Source organism: Zea mays, chromosome 1 (assembly GCF_902167145.1).
Source record: "Zea mays cultivar B73 chromosome 1, Zm-B73-REFERENCE-NAM-5.0, whole genome shotgun sequence".
NCBI classification, from domain to species: domain Eukaryota; kingdom Viridiplantae; phylum Streptophyta; class Magnoliopsida; order Poales; family Poaceae; genus Zea; species Zea mays.
The window spans coordinates 215586272-215602830 of NC_050096.1; the positions used below are offsets into that span (position 1 = coordinate 215586272).

At 42.4% G+C, this 16559-nt stretch overlaps 1 protein-coding gene across 1 annotated transcript; it reads right to left on the minus strand.

Moving 5' to 3' along the window:
- Positions 1–3575: 3575 nt before the first annotated feature.
- LOC100285762 (uncharacterized) lies at positions 3576–11404 on the minus strand. The gene is made up of 5 exons (NM_001353376.1): positions 11328–11404; positions 11097–11164; positions 6133–6218; positions 5929–6052; positions 3576–3871 (listed from the first exon to the last, which is right to left on the minus strand). The coding sequence occupies exons 2-5, from the start codon at positions 11100–11102 to the stop codon at positions 3824–3826; spliced, it is 264 nt and encodes an 87-aa protein (NP_001340305.1). The 5' UTR covers positions 11103–11164; positions 11328–11404; the 3' UTR covers positions 3576–3823.
- Between the last annotated feature and the right edge of the window lie 5155 nt (positions 11405–16559).

A 16559-nucleotide genomic window follows, 5' to 3' on the forward strand; every position in this document is an offset into this window, starting at 1 on the left:
AGGTGAGCAATAAATGAGTGAGTGTTCAACCATATTGAAGAAGAGAGAGAGGGGGTCTATTTATAGTCACAGCTCAAAAACTAGCCGTTTGACCAAAAACCCCGTTGAAAACCGGTTGAACCGCCCCCTAGGGCGGTTGAACCGCCCCCTGACAGGTCAGCAGACTGTCTGCCAGTCTGACTGGTAGACTGACTGGCAGACTGACCTGCAGGCGGGTCAGACAGGCCAGGACCGGTTGAACCGCCCCCTAGGGCGGTTGAACCGCCCCCTGACACCCCTGGCGATCTGACTGCCAGTCTGACTGGCAGACTGCAGATCAGAGGTCAGAGGGTCAGAGACCAGTTGAGCTGCCCCCCAGGACCAGTTGAGTTGGTCTAGACCAGAGAGTTTTGGAGAGAAAACCCCAGCTCAGCTGCCCTGGGGCAAGTTCAGCTGGGTATGGTCAGAGAGGTCCACAGCTGAAGTTGAAGTTCAGCTGGAGTTGAAAGTTCAACTCAGCTGAAGTCCAGCTCAGCTGAAAAGCTCAGCTGCAGCTGAAGAAGCTCATCACAGCTGAAGTTAAGTTCAGCTGGAAAGCTCAGCTGCAGTTGAAGAAGTTCAGCTGTTTTTCAGCAAGAACACTCTAGGTTTCTCAACCCAAACCATGGTCAGCCAAATAATGTTAAAGTGATTTTTGGTTTTCAAAAATAGCTTTTGAATTAGAGGACTTGAGCTATAGCAAACCCCTGTACCTGTGCGGAAAAGAACAAGGAAGAATTACATCATGCAACACAAGATTTTACATAAATTTTATACGTCCGTTGCATGAAGTCCTTGGTGCTTCCTTAAGTTCCTGTTTCCTTCTAATCAAACACTGAGAACAAAAACTGTTAGTACCCTTATTTGTTTTGTCATTAAATCACCAAAACCCTCAATTGGGGTTGATTGCACTTACAGTTGGCCATCCTCCTACATTTCCTAGGTGACGCTGCCAAAGCGGATGCCATCCTTAACAGCCTTGACTCCACTAGAGAACTCTGCAGCTTCGGCTGTTGTTCGGTCTTAGAACTCTCTGCTGTTGTTTTCTCCAGTTGAATAGTGGGAACTTCGACAGCTGTAGTGGGTATTTTTATCGTCTGTTCAAAAACTTTCAAAAACAACACTAGATTAAATTTCATTCGATTTAAATCAAGGAAAAAGGAAAAAAGTATTACCTCCGAAGTTGAGAGGATATCTTCAGCAGATTCAACAATCTCTATCTTTAAACCCCCTGCAATAGGCAGTATAGTAGCCCTCTCCAAAAATATGACTTCGGCCGGTGAGTTACAACTTTCATTCTCTTTGGTTTCGGCGTGGTAGAGGGGGTCGTTGATGCAATTCTCTTTTTCGTCCCTTGCTTCCGAGCCGGAAAGCAGTAATCGGGATAGACAAAACCAATGACATCAAAAACCATATTTAGCCTTTTGTTTCCACGGGCACTGAAGGCAATATTCATGGCTTTGTCTTCAACTTTCGTATAGGCCCCCAATAAATCATCAGTGGTCGCCTCAATGGCCTCGAGCCATTCTTCATCTGGCTCCCCGAACTGACTTCTGTAGCGGTATGTATATTTCAAATAAATTAGACCACCTTCGCTTGAACTATCAGTGGTCTCCTTCGGCATCTCCCATCCATTAACAAGGGGTCATACCTTGAAAGCTATGTGCTCTTGGACCAAGTCTCTGGTGCCAATGTTCTGCACACAGTGTTGAAGGCTACCATGCAGGCTTGAGCCTTATCACTATTCACGATCGAGGGCCTTCGGATGCTGAAGCGTGATTGTATTGGACACTGAATTATATCCTTTACATCCTCCTTCTCAACCAAATCATTCTTAACATAAAACCATTGCCTCATCCAAGATCCTGGCCATTTCTTCCGAAACGTGGGGACAAGGCATCTCGCATCAGAGCGGTACACGAAGGAATAGAAACCAAAATTGTTATAATATTGCTCCTTCCCCATTGCCTTCATCTGGTAAGATAATTCATCTATATTACAGAAGCAGTCGACGTCCGATTCCAACCCTTGACTCCTCATTGCTCAGATGAAAACGCCGATTTTAATCAAAGCTTCGGGAGTGAGCTGATGAAGATATATCTCAAAACTTTTAAGTACTTTGATCAGCATCTTATGTAAAGTAAACTGAAGCCCAGCCTTCATAAAGCCCTTGAAAACTATCACTTCGTCAGGTTCAGGAAGAGGAACAATGTTCTCTCCTCTGGCCCTCACTATAGTTGTATCGCGAAAATAATTGCCTTTCATTGCCTCAATCTGTCTTCTCTTAATAATGGATTTTCCAAATACAACATGACTTGGCCTTCATGGCCGATCTTCGGCGTCATCGTTGTCACTCTCCATATCAAAATCCTCACTGTCACTAGAATCTCCAGACAGTCCAGCTAAAATTTCATCAGTAATCTTTTCAACATTGGTCCTTTCCATAGCTTCGTAAAAACCAACTAATGCGGAGTCCACATTTTTCTTCTCTTCCGCCATCTCAGCGTTGATTGAAACAAAAAGCCGAAGTTCCAAAGCAATCGCGGTTACATAATCAAAGAGCTAAAACGACAAACCCAACACAAGCTTGATAGCACGAAAAAAAAATATATATATATATATATATATGAAGCACCACTGCACAATGGGCTCCACGATACAGAAGGTTTCGTTGTTCTAGCGAAGAGAAGGTGTTTTTTCGGACCTTCGGCTAAATGCATTTGTTCATTTCGCAGTCTGAATTTGTTACAAAGGAACAAACCAATACTGCGAGGGCTACTGTTGGGAGCCTTCGTCTTCCAAAGGTCCTCAAAAACACGGCTAACTATTTGTTTTCATCATATTATTAAGTATTACAGGAGCTTCGTCACCAGAAAAGCTTCGACATAAATCAAGGAAAGTACGACGAAGCAAGCTTTGTCACGATAAAACAGGAGGCGATGTAGGGAGAGGGTGTTGTTCAAATTGTTGAGTACAAATGACAATGATGTCTTTGTGACATTTGTGAACCTTGTATGTAATTGTTGAGGATATGAATATAATAACGTAAGAAGTTGTACGATTGCTTATAAATAGATGAACAGTACACTCGTATTGTTCAGGTTGGATTGTAATCGCACTCGCGTCATTACCTTCAAACAAACCGAAGGTATCAATGTAATACAAACTTTGATAGTATCAATACATTCATTATGAAGTAAATATGTGACATGATGTTACATTTGTAATTATATTTTTATATCTGTGAATGATGAGGACTTGTTCTTTATAACCTTCGCCTAAGATTCATTACATCCAAGAAGAATAATGCTTCAAAAAACTAAAGTATTTAAGGTATAATAAATGTGTTGTCGTGCTCTTGATTCACAGCAATTGATAACAAGTAACCAACACTAGATATTGCCAATTTACATGACCTTTCTACCGTATGATACAAATTTAAATTTTGAGATTGAAAGCCTTTCCTATGAAAGAACGGCACTAAGTGAGCAGCTGAACAAACTGCCACAGAACTTGCAGCTGAACAAACTGCCACAGAAATTGCGGCTGAACAGATTGCAGCCATCAATCTCTTCGACTAAATTTTCTTTCACATTGTGAGAACGCATCACAAAAACATGACAAAGGGGCATAACCAGCATTTCGTTTACAATGCATACAAGTTACGAATGTTTATGTATCACGATAGAGACCGATGCAAGACAAGTCAAAGGCATACGAGCTTTAACACAAATGGCACATAGTACCATAGAGGTTACAATCTCATAAATGGTCATTGGAAACACTGAAACTATGCAACAGCTCCTCAATCTTCATCTCTCTCAGGAGGGAGGCCACAAGGAAGCAGCATTTTCTGTATAAATAAACAGTCAATCGATAAATTTATAGTGTTACTTCAATATGTGTATGCTAGAAAATGGTCAAATATGCAAAATGCAAATGCAGCCCGTGAACTATAGATATGAACAGTGTTTTTAAAGCGTAAGGCGAGCCAATGTGTTGGACCGCAGCCTGGACGCCCAGCTAGGCGAGCAAGGCGCCTAGGATTTTTGGGCGTTGGTCCACCGCCTAACGTCTAGACGACGCCTTAAAAACACTGGATATGAATAAATATCAATAATCTTCTGGTACACAAGTATGGAGCATGTGAACAGTGAAGCTCATGAACTATGAACTGTGGCCATATTCAGATCCTACTAAAACTTTTCGCTTGAAAAAAATTGGACAGCAATCCACTGAATTTGATGGATGGTTAAATGCCAAGTTCACACTCATGTATGGGGTTCATTATCGTCACGGGTACTCCAGTTCTGTTTTCAGATACAGTATTGCATGCCACTGTTGATTTCACAGTTAGCTGAACCACGTTACATGTGCCTCCATTTATTTTCTCAATATAGTCACTTGCAATAGAGATTGCACAAAAGGGTTGTGGACTCATTTGCTTCGACGGATACACTGCTTATAATCACTCTAATGGAGGTATCTTCAGCGGATGATTTAATGGGTTATGATTGACTATAGGTACTGTTATCGTCTAGTAGGATGTGAGCAGTTGATTTAGAACCTCTCCTAGCTACAGCGCACACTAAAATGCACATTCAGTTGCCTGGCTATCTTACAAAAAACGATGCATCATTAACAAGTTCTGTGAATATAGTCAATTGTATCTTGTATGTACTATGTAACAAATAAAGCACCTACCTAACCAAGAGATCTGTTGATTCTGTTCTATACACAAAGGGTTCTTTGACAAGAATTGAGTATATATCCGATCCCTTCCAAAAAGTGATTCAAAATGGCTATTTCAGCACAGAAGATTGGCACTAATTATGCATCATTTACGTAATTTAAGGTATGTCCATTAAATTATAACATTTGTCAATTTACTAAATAACCAGCTGCATAATTACTTTCAGCCTTCAGGCTATAGATAAATGGTTTGTATAAAGACACCTGAACTGCAATTTAATTCTATTTTATAAAGACAGTGCATATGAATTTCAATATGTAGATGATTTTATTGAAACAGTTACAGAAATATATGTAGATGGCCAAATTATTACTCCCACCATCCAAAAATATAATGTGTATTTTGTTTCATTGGGACAAGCCTTTGACCAAGAATTTACTCTTACTATGTAATGTCTGTTACACAAAATTGATGCTTAAAATTCGTGTTCAAAAGTACTTTCTTATGATTATGATTTTGCATCAGATAAATGGCATATTATGGAGGAACTGTTACTCGTAACCTTGTCTTTACCAAACAGAATATGTTTTACAGTTTGGATAGAGAGAACCTTATGATAAAAGTCTACTAGGCAGTGCTACCTTCTGTGTAGTACTGAGGATGGAAAGAAAATAGTAGAGCAATAGATAATTTTATCAATTCTGCTTTCTACCCATCATCTCACTTTCTTGCGGGAAGAAAGGAAAGTTCCATTTTTCTGGGTAGCATCATATTGTTTCTGACATATTCATGTTGTTTTTTGTATAGATTTATAGAATCCTTAACCAGAAGAACTGTTAAGCCTGAAAAGAATCGGTGGCACTTAGGCATTTTCAATGGAACACGGTGACACACTTATATACTTGCACATGGGAGGTTATAATCAGTGTTCTTAAGGCGGCTAGGTGAGCAAGTGCACCAGACAACCGCCTAAGCGGCGCCTAGGCGACGCCTAGGCTGGTAAGGCGAGCAAGGCGGCCAGTTTTGCCCGAGCGCCTGGACGCCTAGGCGACGCCTTAAGAACACCGGTTATAATGAAAAACCAGCGATGATGCTAAGTACAGAAACCTTTTTTCTTTTTTTAAGACATAACTTTACTACAATAATTATGCTCCAGAATTGTTCTATAAATTTGAGCTACAACTTGAAGAACAGTAGAGGCAAGTTGTCTTATGTACCTGCATGAAATTGTAACGTTCTCTTCCGATCGATTCATTCTCAGCAATGGCAAAATATGCTAGCATTGGATAGTGCCCAATATAAGAGGCATAGCTGTCTCTCTGGATGTTTACAGCCCATTCACTGTAAATAAGGAAAACATTAAGCGGTAATGTCATATAATTCAGTAACATGATTTGTTACAAAAAGAATAGGGTACTTACAATCTAGACAAATCAGCATGCCCTGTACCAACATATTTGGCTTGAAGATGCTCAAGCTGAGAGTTTATGTTGAATCTATCGCTAGCCTTTAAAATGGTAAATTGTGTTAGAAATATTGTCCTCAAAATGTCAGCAAACCTAGCTATTGAATGAACAGTGAAGACTAAGATCCAGTTGAGCCAAAGTGAGCATAAAGAGAAAAGGGTGAAAACATCAGAAACCCCCACAAGACCAGGTAACACACCACACTTCTTAAAATCTGCCAAGCAGACAAATGAACTACAATAACTGAAATTGAAAGTGTGTACACGAGTGAACATTAACAGATAAACAACAAAGAGAAATTTATGCTCTTGTAGAAGGTATATCAGGTACCTATTACACCAGGATCATGTGAAATGATACATACAACTACAATCCTCCGCAACACTCATTGGGGAAAAATATAGGCACTCCAATATGCCAAGCAATTTCAAACCACGGCGTAGCAGGAGGGTTGCGAAGTTTCCCCCTGAGTTGGGTTCGAATCCGCTGCTAAAGTGTGCAGATTTTTGGGCTTTTGTGATGAGCAGGAAAATATTTCTTTCCAAGATGCTAGGAAGTATGCTAGTGTGTTTGATGCTGCCCTGTCCAGCGATCATATTGCTGCCCTGGCAGCTCTGTTTGGTAGGGAGGTGCCCCATGTGGTGCAGGCCTGAGCTGGTTCTGTCCCCATCTTAGTAGCTTGCTTTTACTCTTTTCCATGGAGCCTGGTTGTTTTTTGGTTTGGAATGTCAGGGGCCTCAACAGTCGTGCTAAGAGAGACTCTGTCAAGTCTGTGGTTGTAAGCCTCAAACCTGCTGTTGTTTGTCTTCAGGAAACCAAATTGGATTCTATCTCAGATTTCAACATTCTTTCTATTCTTGGGTCCGGGTTCAGTAATTTTGTTTTTAATCCTACCCATGGGTCCAGAGGAGGTATTTTAGTCGCTTGGCGTGATGGTCCGTTTGTCTCAGCTGCCTCAGTTATCAAGAACAATTCTGTTTCAGTTCAGTTGCAAAGTGCAGATGGTCCTCTTTGGTGGTTCACTGGGGTGTATGGTCCTCATCAAGACAGTTTAAAATCTGCTTTTCTCCAAGAATTAAGAGATATTAGAAATACATGTGTGGGTCCGTGGATAGTTGCTGGTGATTTTAATCAAATTTACAAGTCAGAAGACAAGAATAATTCTAATATTAACAGGTCTTTATTGGGCAATTTCAGAGGCCTTATTGGCTCCTTGGATTTGAAGGAGATTCCTTTGAATGGTAGAAGATTTACTTGGTCAAATCAGAGGGCGGTTCCCACCCTTGTTAAGCTGGACCATGTTTTTTGCACTACCTGCTGGGAGGAGGCTTTCCCTGATTGTTTTCTTTACAGCAGTGCTTCTGAAATTTCTGACCACTGTCCTCTAATCCTTAAGCTCAATGCGGATCTTAGAGGGAGGCGTAGGTTTCATTTTGAGAACTTTTGGCCTAAACTCCCGGGTTTTTTGGAGGAGGTTGATGCTTCCTGGGATCAACCGGTTCAGTCTTCTTGCCCTCTGGAGAGGGTGTCGATGAAGCTTAAAAGATTGGCGCGACGGTTGCAGTCCTGGGGGCATAGTGCGGTTGGAAATGTCAATTCTCAGCTGGGGCTGGCTCGCGAGGTGCTGCACAGGTTGGAGATGGCGCAGGACAGCAGGTCGTTGTCCTCAGATGAGCTATGGTTGCTGCAGAAATTGAAACAACACTGCCTTGTCCTTGCTTCTTTGGAAAGGACAGTTGCATGCTTGCGTTCCCGATTGCACTACTTGAGAGATGGAGATGCCAACACAAAAAAATTTCACCTACAGGCTCGCTTCCGCAAGAAGAGAAATTATATTTCCCATTTGGAGAATGAAGGGAGGACAGTCACCAGCCATGAACAAATGCAGGAGGTTCTAGATGATTTTTTCTCCAATCTTTTGGGTTCTAATATCCAGAGACAGTATTCTCTTAACCTAGCTGCTTGCCACAGAGACGCTATTGATTTGAGTTCCCTGGAGGCACCTTTCTCTGAGAAGGAGGTTCGCGACACTATTGGTGCTCTCCCATCTGATAAGGCTCCTGGTCCTGATGGGTTTACTGGAAAATTCTACAAATGTTGTTGGCATATTATTAAATCAGATTTGTTGGCAGCCATTAATTCACTCCATCAAGGAAATTCTCACAAGTTGGGGATGCTGAATTCAGCTTATTTAACTCTTCTCCCTAAGAAAGTTGATGCCTTGTCTGCAAGAGATTTTAGACCAATTAGCTTAATTCATAGTTTTGCTAAGTTGGTCACCAAAATGCTTGCTAATAGATTGGGACCCTATCTACAGGAGTTGGTGGCATCTAATCAGAGTGCCTTTGTGAGAGGCCGATCGATTCATGATAACTTTATGTTGGTGCAGCATTCAATTAAATCTCTCCACAAGAAGAGTCTCTAGTTTGCTTTTGAAGTTGGATATCTCCAAAGCATTTGACTCGGTCTCTTGGGCCTTCTTGATTGAAGTGCTTGCATATCTTGGGTTTGGTCCTGTGTGGCGAAATATGATCTCCAATATTCTGGCCTCTTCTTCTACGCAAGTGCTTTTGAATGGGTCTCCTGGTATTCCTATTAGGCACCGGAGAGGGCTTCGCCAGGGTGATCCTCTCTCTCCAATGTTGTTCGTCTTGGTTATGGATGTTCTCAATAGTCTGTTTAATCTAGCTGAAAATAGGGGGCTGCTGCACAGCTTGGATGGTGCTAATATCCGAAACAGACTGTTCATTTATGCTGATGACGTGGTCCTTTTTGTTCAACCTTTTGAGGAGGATTTTCAATGTGTCAAAACGATTTTGGACTGCTTTGGTTCAGCCACGGGATTGGTATCTAATTTGCAAAAAAGTTTTGTTATCCCAATCAGGTGTAATGATCAGGCGGTACAGATGGGCTGCAATATTCTTCAATGCACTTCTTCCTCTTTTCCTTGCACTTATTTGGGGCTGCCGATTTCAGATAAAAAGCTCAGAAAATCTGATCTCATGGTTTGGGTCGAGAAAGTTGCAGACCGACTTCCTAATTGGAAGGCTCGGTTGCTTAGTCTTGCTGGCAGGACAGCTATGGTGCGCTTTGTGCTTTCAGCCATCCCGATCTACCTTCTCATTGCCATGAAAATCCCCAAGTGGGTGATTAATTCTACAGACAAGATTCGGAGAGGATTTATTTGGAAAGGAAGAAAGGAGGTAAATGGTGGCAATTGCCTTGTTTCGTGGGACATTGTCACAAGGCCTTTGGATCTCGGTGGGCTTGGGATTTCTAACCTGCTGTACCAGAGTTGGGCGCTGCAAGCTAAATGGTTATGGTTAGAAAAAACTGATCCTAACAAGCCGTGGTCTGGTTTGGACTTGCCTATTCAACAACATGTCAAGAGATTCTTTACTTCTTCAATTGTTACCCTGGTTGGTAATGGGTATAATACATTATTTTGGACAGATCGATGGTTGGATGGGTCTTGTATCCAAGATTTTGCCCCTGCTGTTGTGGCTAATGTTGGGAAACGAGCTATTTCTTCTAGAACGGTGGCACATGCTCTTCAAAACTGGCAGTGGGTCAGTGACATTGAGATCCCTCTTAATTTGCCTGGGCTGCAGCAATATCTTAACCTTTGGGATGCATTAAGGGGAGTGGTGCTCACTCAGGAGGCTGATCGACATGTGTGGATTCATTCTTCCTCTGGACAGTTCTCTTCGAAGTCGTGTTATAGGGCCTTCTTCATGGGTTCAATTACTTTCGAACCATGGAAGAGGTTATGGAAGACTTGGGCTCCACCCAAATGCAAATTTTTTCTTTGGTTGGCAATAAGAAATAAATGTTGGACAGCTGATAGACTGCAGAAAAGAGGGTTGGATTATCCTGAGGTTTGTCCTTTATGTGATCAAGATTCGGAGAATATCCAACACCTCCTTTGCACTTGCATTTTTGGGCGTCAATTTTGGTACTACATTCTCTCTTCATTGGGACTGGCTAATCTTTCCCCTGCCTCTAATGAGTCCACTTTTGCTGACTGGTGGGAGAAGGTGTGTAAGCAAGTGCACAAATCCAAAAGAAGAGGCTTTAACAGTATCATCATCTTGGGGGCTTGGTGTTTATGGCTTCATCGTAATAAGGCGGTTTTTGATGGCGTCAAACCTTCCATTCATGGAATAAAATCAGTTTTTCTGGATGAGTTTGAGTGTTAGAGGCTTGCCGGTGCTAGACATCTTGAGGCTTTGGGTCCTGGTGCTGCAATTTTCAGATCAAGGGTTCTATTGGGGGCTTAGTGAAGAGCAGTTGTGTGGGTGTGTGGCCTGCTGGCACTTTTGCTGTTGTCCTTTTGCGTGCTGCTGTTTTCATGGGCAGAAGGAGGCTGCAGTTCTGTGCGTAGCAGGAATTGGTGGTCTTGTGTTTGGCCTATTGTGGCATTGTACTTTGGTCCATTTTGGACTGTTTTCTTCTCTTAATTTAATGATGCGCAGCTCTACTGCGCGTTCACGAAAAAAAATAAGAGTATATATTATACAAAATTAACATTCCAAAGCATTACTGTAAGCTATAACATAACAAGTAGCATGTAGAACAAGCCCTAGTAGCTAATGCTTTGGTTATGATAAAAAAGAATAGCACTTCCACCACCAACCACTAGTCCAATCCGTCCTACGCTAAATTTATCAGACAAAAAGGATTGAGTTCATTGTATCTCAGGCCTCTATCTAAGGGTTCCGTAATTTCAAAACAGGACAGGAAAAGCATGGAAGAACAGTTCTCCACTTTTAACCAAATGAAAATTTCTCGGATTACAACATATAGAATACAGATCACAATCCGTTAATTTAAGGTGTCCTAACGGCAGAAGAAACCAAACGCCTGCCTCTATCAGCCGCGCGCAACCAATCAAGAGAGATAATCCAGGGACTACCAACCTGCATGATGGTGAGATCTGGTCCGGCACCTCGAGCGAATGCTGGCAACTCCGAATTCAGAAGCGTGCCTAGAAGCAGTGGAGGACACGGGAGTACATCCGAATTTTTTTTTTTGCAAAAAGGTCAGTATGAATGTACATATATTTGTTATTAGACCAGATCCGAACAAAAAAAGTTTAAGTTAGGGTTTGGGTGCTCGGTTTCGCACAGCAGGTAGAAGGGGTGGAGTACCTGGAGACGCTCAGTAGGAAGAGAAGGCGGAAGTGGCGGTCGCCCAGCCGTCGCCGACTGCCGAGGGATCGTGAGAGCGAAGACGACGCGGGGTGAACAGGAGAACGCAACACGGGGCCACAAAAATAAACGTAGCCCAAGCCCAGTTGTTCGGTCTGTTCAGTGTCTGGAGCAATTTTCCTGCTAAATTATTGATTTAGAAAATTGTTAAACCACTTTAAAGAATAAAAAATATTTATACTCTAACAGTTCTAAATGTGTTGGTACTATCTTTTAAAGTTACTATAATTCACGTAAAAAAATTAGGATGTGTTTGGTTTGGTTTTTGATTTTAGCTTTTGGCTCCTAAGAGCATCTCCAAAAACTCTCAAACACTACTCTCAATACCTTACTAGCTGAATGTCCGTGCGTTGCAACGGGAATATATAATATCAGTATACTACGATAACTTATATACAAAATGTGTGTTATACCGTTATGAGAAAATGTTTTATAATCAATTTTTTATTATGGTCATACATAAATTTTGTTATTTATAATCTATTTGTTTCACCACTACATTGCAACATCAGTATCATGTAGACTTCGATATATGTCACGATTTGCATGGTCTCATCATTAGAGAGCACGTTCCACATATACCGGAAGAAATTCCCTCGTACATCGTTAGTTATCAGACACGTACCACCATACGCTTTTGCTTAAACAAAAAGGCAAGTGTGTGTTTGCAAAGAGAATTAAAGGCAAGCCTGCATAAAAGCTACCCCAACGGTGGCGAGGATGACAAACTGGTCATTGTTGTCGGTCCTCCTCTGCGTCACCTCTGGCGCCAAGATGACGCCATAGTCCTCGATATAGTAGTCGTCGAACGCGCGCGACATACCGAGTACTGATAACTCTTGGCTGGGCTGTAAAACGAAGTGCACCCCGGGCTCATCAGTTAGGTAGTACCCTGGCCGTTGCACCACCGGATGCGCTACTCCTCTACATACATCGTGTTCGAGGACACTCATACAACGTCAGCAACGACAATCGTCTCAGCGCACAACAATTTATGGCCAGTCAGTAGCGACTTACGTGGCAGGTTGGGCTTCAGGTGGACGATGAGCTGGACGACGTGATGGTGTCGTCGTCGAATGTGGTGCCCAGAACAACCCGAGAGTCGCCGACGTTGGCGACGACTATGAGGTCCCCTTGCTTGACGATGGACAGCACGGAGCAGCCGCTCTGCACCGCGTCCAAGCGGCGGCTGCGCCGGAGCTTGTCGTACATAGCGGCACATGCGGTCACGTAGGACTGTTTCTAGAGGTCGAACTGGCAGTCGCCAAGTTTCTTCTTGTCGTCGATGAGCGACCCCAACGTGAGTGCCTCTTGCTAATGGTGTGTGTTCGGGGTTTTCATGTAAGAAACATGGATTCATGTTTGGCGTTGGTTTATAAAAATGACTCACAAGTTAGATCCATGAAAAAAAATATTACGAAGAATAAATGTCAAGCATGCAAAAAAGAAATTTAAGTTGAAAACATTATTCAAACAAAAGAAATTGCATGCAAGGCTCTTCTTTAAATACTACTCCCTCCATCCAAAAATATAATTCAAGAATCTCGATTATACTTATCTACTATTACGCATTGTGCAAGGGTAGCAGGTGGGCTTGGCGAGAGATGTAGTAGATGTGTTTTCTGTTATAGATGTAAACATAAACACACATGTGGTGTAGTGGTAGCTACTGCTGGCATTTGCTTGAGAGGTCGTGGGTTTGAATCCCCTTGGGGCCATGTGTATTTTTTTAATTTTAGCTAGACGTCGGCTGTACGGGGGAATGGGAATGGGCTTTGCGGGGAGTGGGAATGAGAATGATAGATATAGAATGGTGGCAGAACATAGGAATGGACTGTGCGTGGGGAGGAGGGAATCGGAAAGGCATAACATGGAATGGACAGGATGGAATCGGAAAGGCAGAACACGGAATGGGCAGGAGGGAATCAGAAAGGCAGAACAGGGAATGGCAGAACGCGGAATGACAGACTACTATTGCAGCCTTAATAGTAGTAGAGATTTTTGGAGAATAGCAGAAAAATCATGTCCAACAGCTCCTGATATACGCTCCTAACTTATTTGGTGCTCCTAAAATTAGAGATCTGTGGCACATATTGAAAGAGAAATATGTCATTGGGCCATTTCTATAGTGTTTTAGTGATTAGATGCACAACACATTATATTTAACTAACATGATGTATGAGCATGAATCAAATTGAGCTCCGTATATGATACAATGCAAATCTAGATGGACCAAGTGAAAAGGTAAGCTCTGGACATTAGTTCATTATTTTGTGTGCTAATTCTATTTATCTAAGTGCCAGGAACTTCATAAAGACAAGTCTAAAAGAGAGCAAAAGAAAACAAGAAAAAGAAACAGAGAAAAGGTGTTGGACTGCATGGCACCGGACGCGGTCCGGCCAACTCGCTACTCTCGGGTTTTTTAGCATGTGTCAGCTATAATTCACCGGACGGTCCGCGTGAGGCGCCGGACAGTTCGGTGTGCCAGCTATGCAATGGCCAGCTGCCACGTCGGCCTCGGGCCAACGATCAAGTGGCGCACCGGACAGTCCGGTGCCCCTAGAACAGGAAAGCAGCCAATCAGGGATTCTCTGCCCGCGCCCAGCTTGCGCATTGTTCACTGTCCGGTGTGCACCAGAACGTCCAGTGCACCCGCAGACAGAAGGCAACTAGGGCCTTTCAAATGGAGCTCCAACGGCTCCTAGGTCCCTTAGGGCTATAAAAGGGACCCCTAGGCACATGGAACTCAACCCCAAGCACCCATTGAACATTCTACAACGCCGAGACTTCGCAAACACGCATTTGGTTCATTGTGATTGAGATTTGAGCACTTCTTTGAGTTGTAACTTTGTTGTGCTGTTCCGTGTGCTCGTTCTTGTCTTGTGTGCGTGTTGTTGTTGCAACTCTCGCTCTTATGTGTGTTTCTATTCCCCCTTACTTTTGTGTTTATTTGAGATCAATTGTGTATGGTGTAAGAGACTCCAAATTGTGGAGATTCCTCATAACAGGATATTATTGAGATAATGAGAACTATGGTATTTAAGTTGATCTTTGGATCACTTGAAAGGGGTTGAGTGCAACCTCGTCCGTTGGGACGCCACAACGTGGAGTAGGCAAGTATTCTACTTGACCGAACCACGAGATAAAAATCATTGTGTCACGTGTCTTTATCCTACTGCAACTTTCTCTCTATCTACTTACATTATTGCTCTAGGTTTAATACTCACTTAGTGAAGAGCAATTAAGTGAAGAAGTTTACTAAGCTCATTCGAACTTGGCTCTTGCTTTCACTAATCCAATATTAGTCCATGTTTGTCTTATTGAGTTGTTTTTGCAGGATCACCTATTCACCCCCTCTAGGTGCTCTCACATATATCCGCCAAGCTCCTGGTTCCCTATTAGAGATGGCAATGAGGCCCCGATCCCCCATTTCCCGCAGGAAATTCCTCTATTAGGGCTAGTTTGGGAGCCACAAAACCGGATTTCTAGCTCCCAAACTAGCCCATAGGGAATGGGGATGGGGAAGTTTCTTCCCTCATGAGGATTTAAACGAGGAAAAATCCTCCCCCAACGGGTAAATGGGGATGGGGATGAGGAAGCATTCTCCATAACCGTTCCCCGTGGGGACCCGCAAAACTTGCATGTGATGATGTTTCATGTAATAGTTAATGATAAAAATAAACTAGTCGGTTGTCCGCACGTTGCGACGGCTCACAACAATACCCATGTAAACTATCCACCAAAAAGATCTCAAGTTTTTTTATTGATTATCTTCGCTCTTCGCATAATATTTTTTGATTTGACTAACTGATGTTGTTGTTTACTCCATTCAATATGTCTTGGTACAACACGACCAATGAAGGAAGAGATTAGAAGAGAGTTTACAAAGACTGACTGAACGAACAGAGATTATAGAATGACATAATTCTATCATACAAATACCAAATAAGAGGAAGTTTGTGAGGTCAAGTTTATAAAATAAGTCAGATGAACTCAAACTTAAAAAAAGATAGATCAAAATATGGAGTGGTTGCTAAAGTCAGACATCAATAAAAAATGGATGTGCTCCATACAAATTACGGTACTTTGTAGCAATAACTAACGTTTAAAACCAACAAATAATCTTTCCTTTTACTGTTAGCGTGACAGATCATTGCTGCTCCATCCAATTCATCAACCTCAAACACCATGGAGTCCATTGCGCCAATGTGGTCTTAGAAACGACCTAATGCATGCAAGAGCCAAGAACACATGGGATGAGCACCCTATGGTAGAGCCCGCATGGATCTCCAAATCCTAACACATATTTTGCAGGATCCATGAGCCGTCATCAGAAGAACACAAACCATGTGCAGACAATAAATAAAGTATTAACACACTTAAATTAAGTTCAGTCCTTAGCACAACAAAAAACTAACACCCAAAACAACAGAGGAACAACACAATAATTTTTGCTATGACAGAAGGATGGGTGACAGGTACATAGAAGTGGTAAAAGCATACCGAGTCAATACCGTAGTAAGGGAAAGGCCATGTAGACATGCGATGTCGAGCTATCAAACGGGTACCATTGGCGGCAAACCAGGACCCCCATCCCTCGCCTCCCCCACTTCCAAGGTTTCATAGAGCAGGAAGAGAAGGGAAGAGGCGGACATACATGTTACTATTCATCGATGATAGCTATAATTACTTTTTCATCGTCACTATTCATCGTTACTATTCATCGATCATTCGATCACCCCAAGTTTCAACTACTCATCCATCATGTTGTCCAGTCCACCTAAGACCTGTCAGACCAATATTCCAGTCATACGAACTTCGGTGACTGTGATTTTCCTTCCAGTAGGAACTTCCCATCTGGTCACCCATCCCAGGTTTCTCCAAGTTGACCACGCTTAACTTTGAGATTCCTTCGAACCAGGCTTCCAAACTCAGATTCCAATAATTCTTGTTTCTAAATTCTTATCAAACTATTCCCTATCCAACCATGTCATCCCTTAAGCATGGTTCATATCCTAGAAAACTCCCAAAATACTCTTGTCCCATATTCTACCTATAATTTCCCTATTCAGGCTAAGTCAGACGATTCACTCGTCACTATTCTCACCAACAGTGAACTCTACTGTACTATACCACATACATCCAGCTATAAATAGACCCAGTTACCCTTTC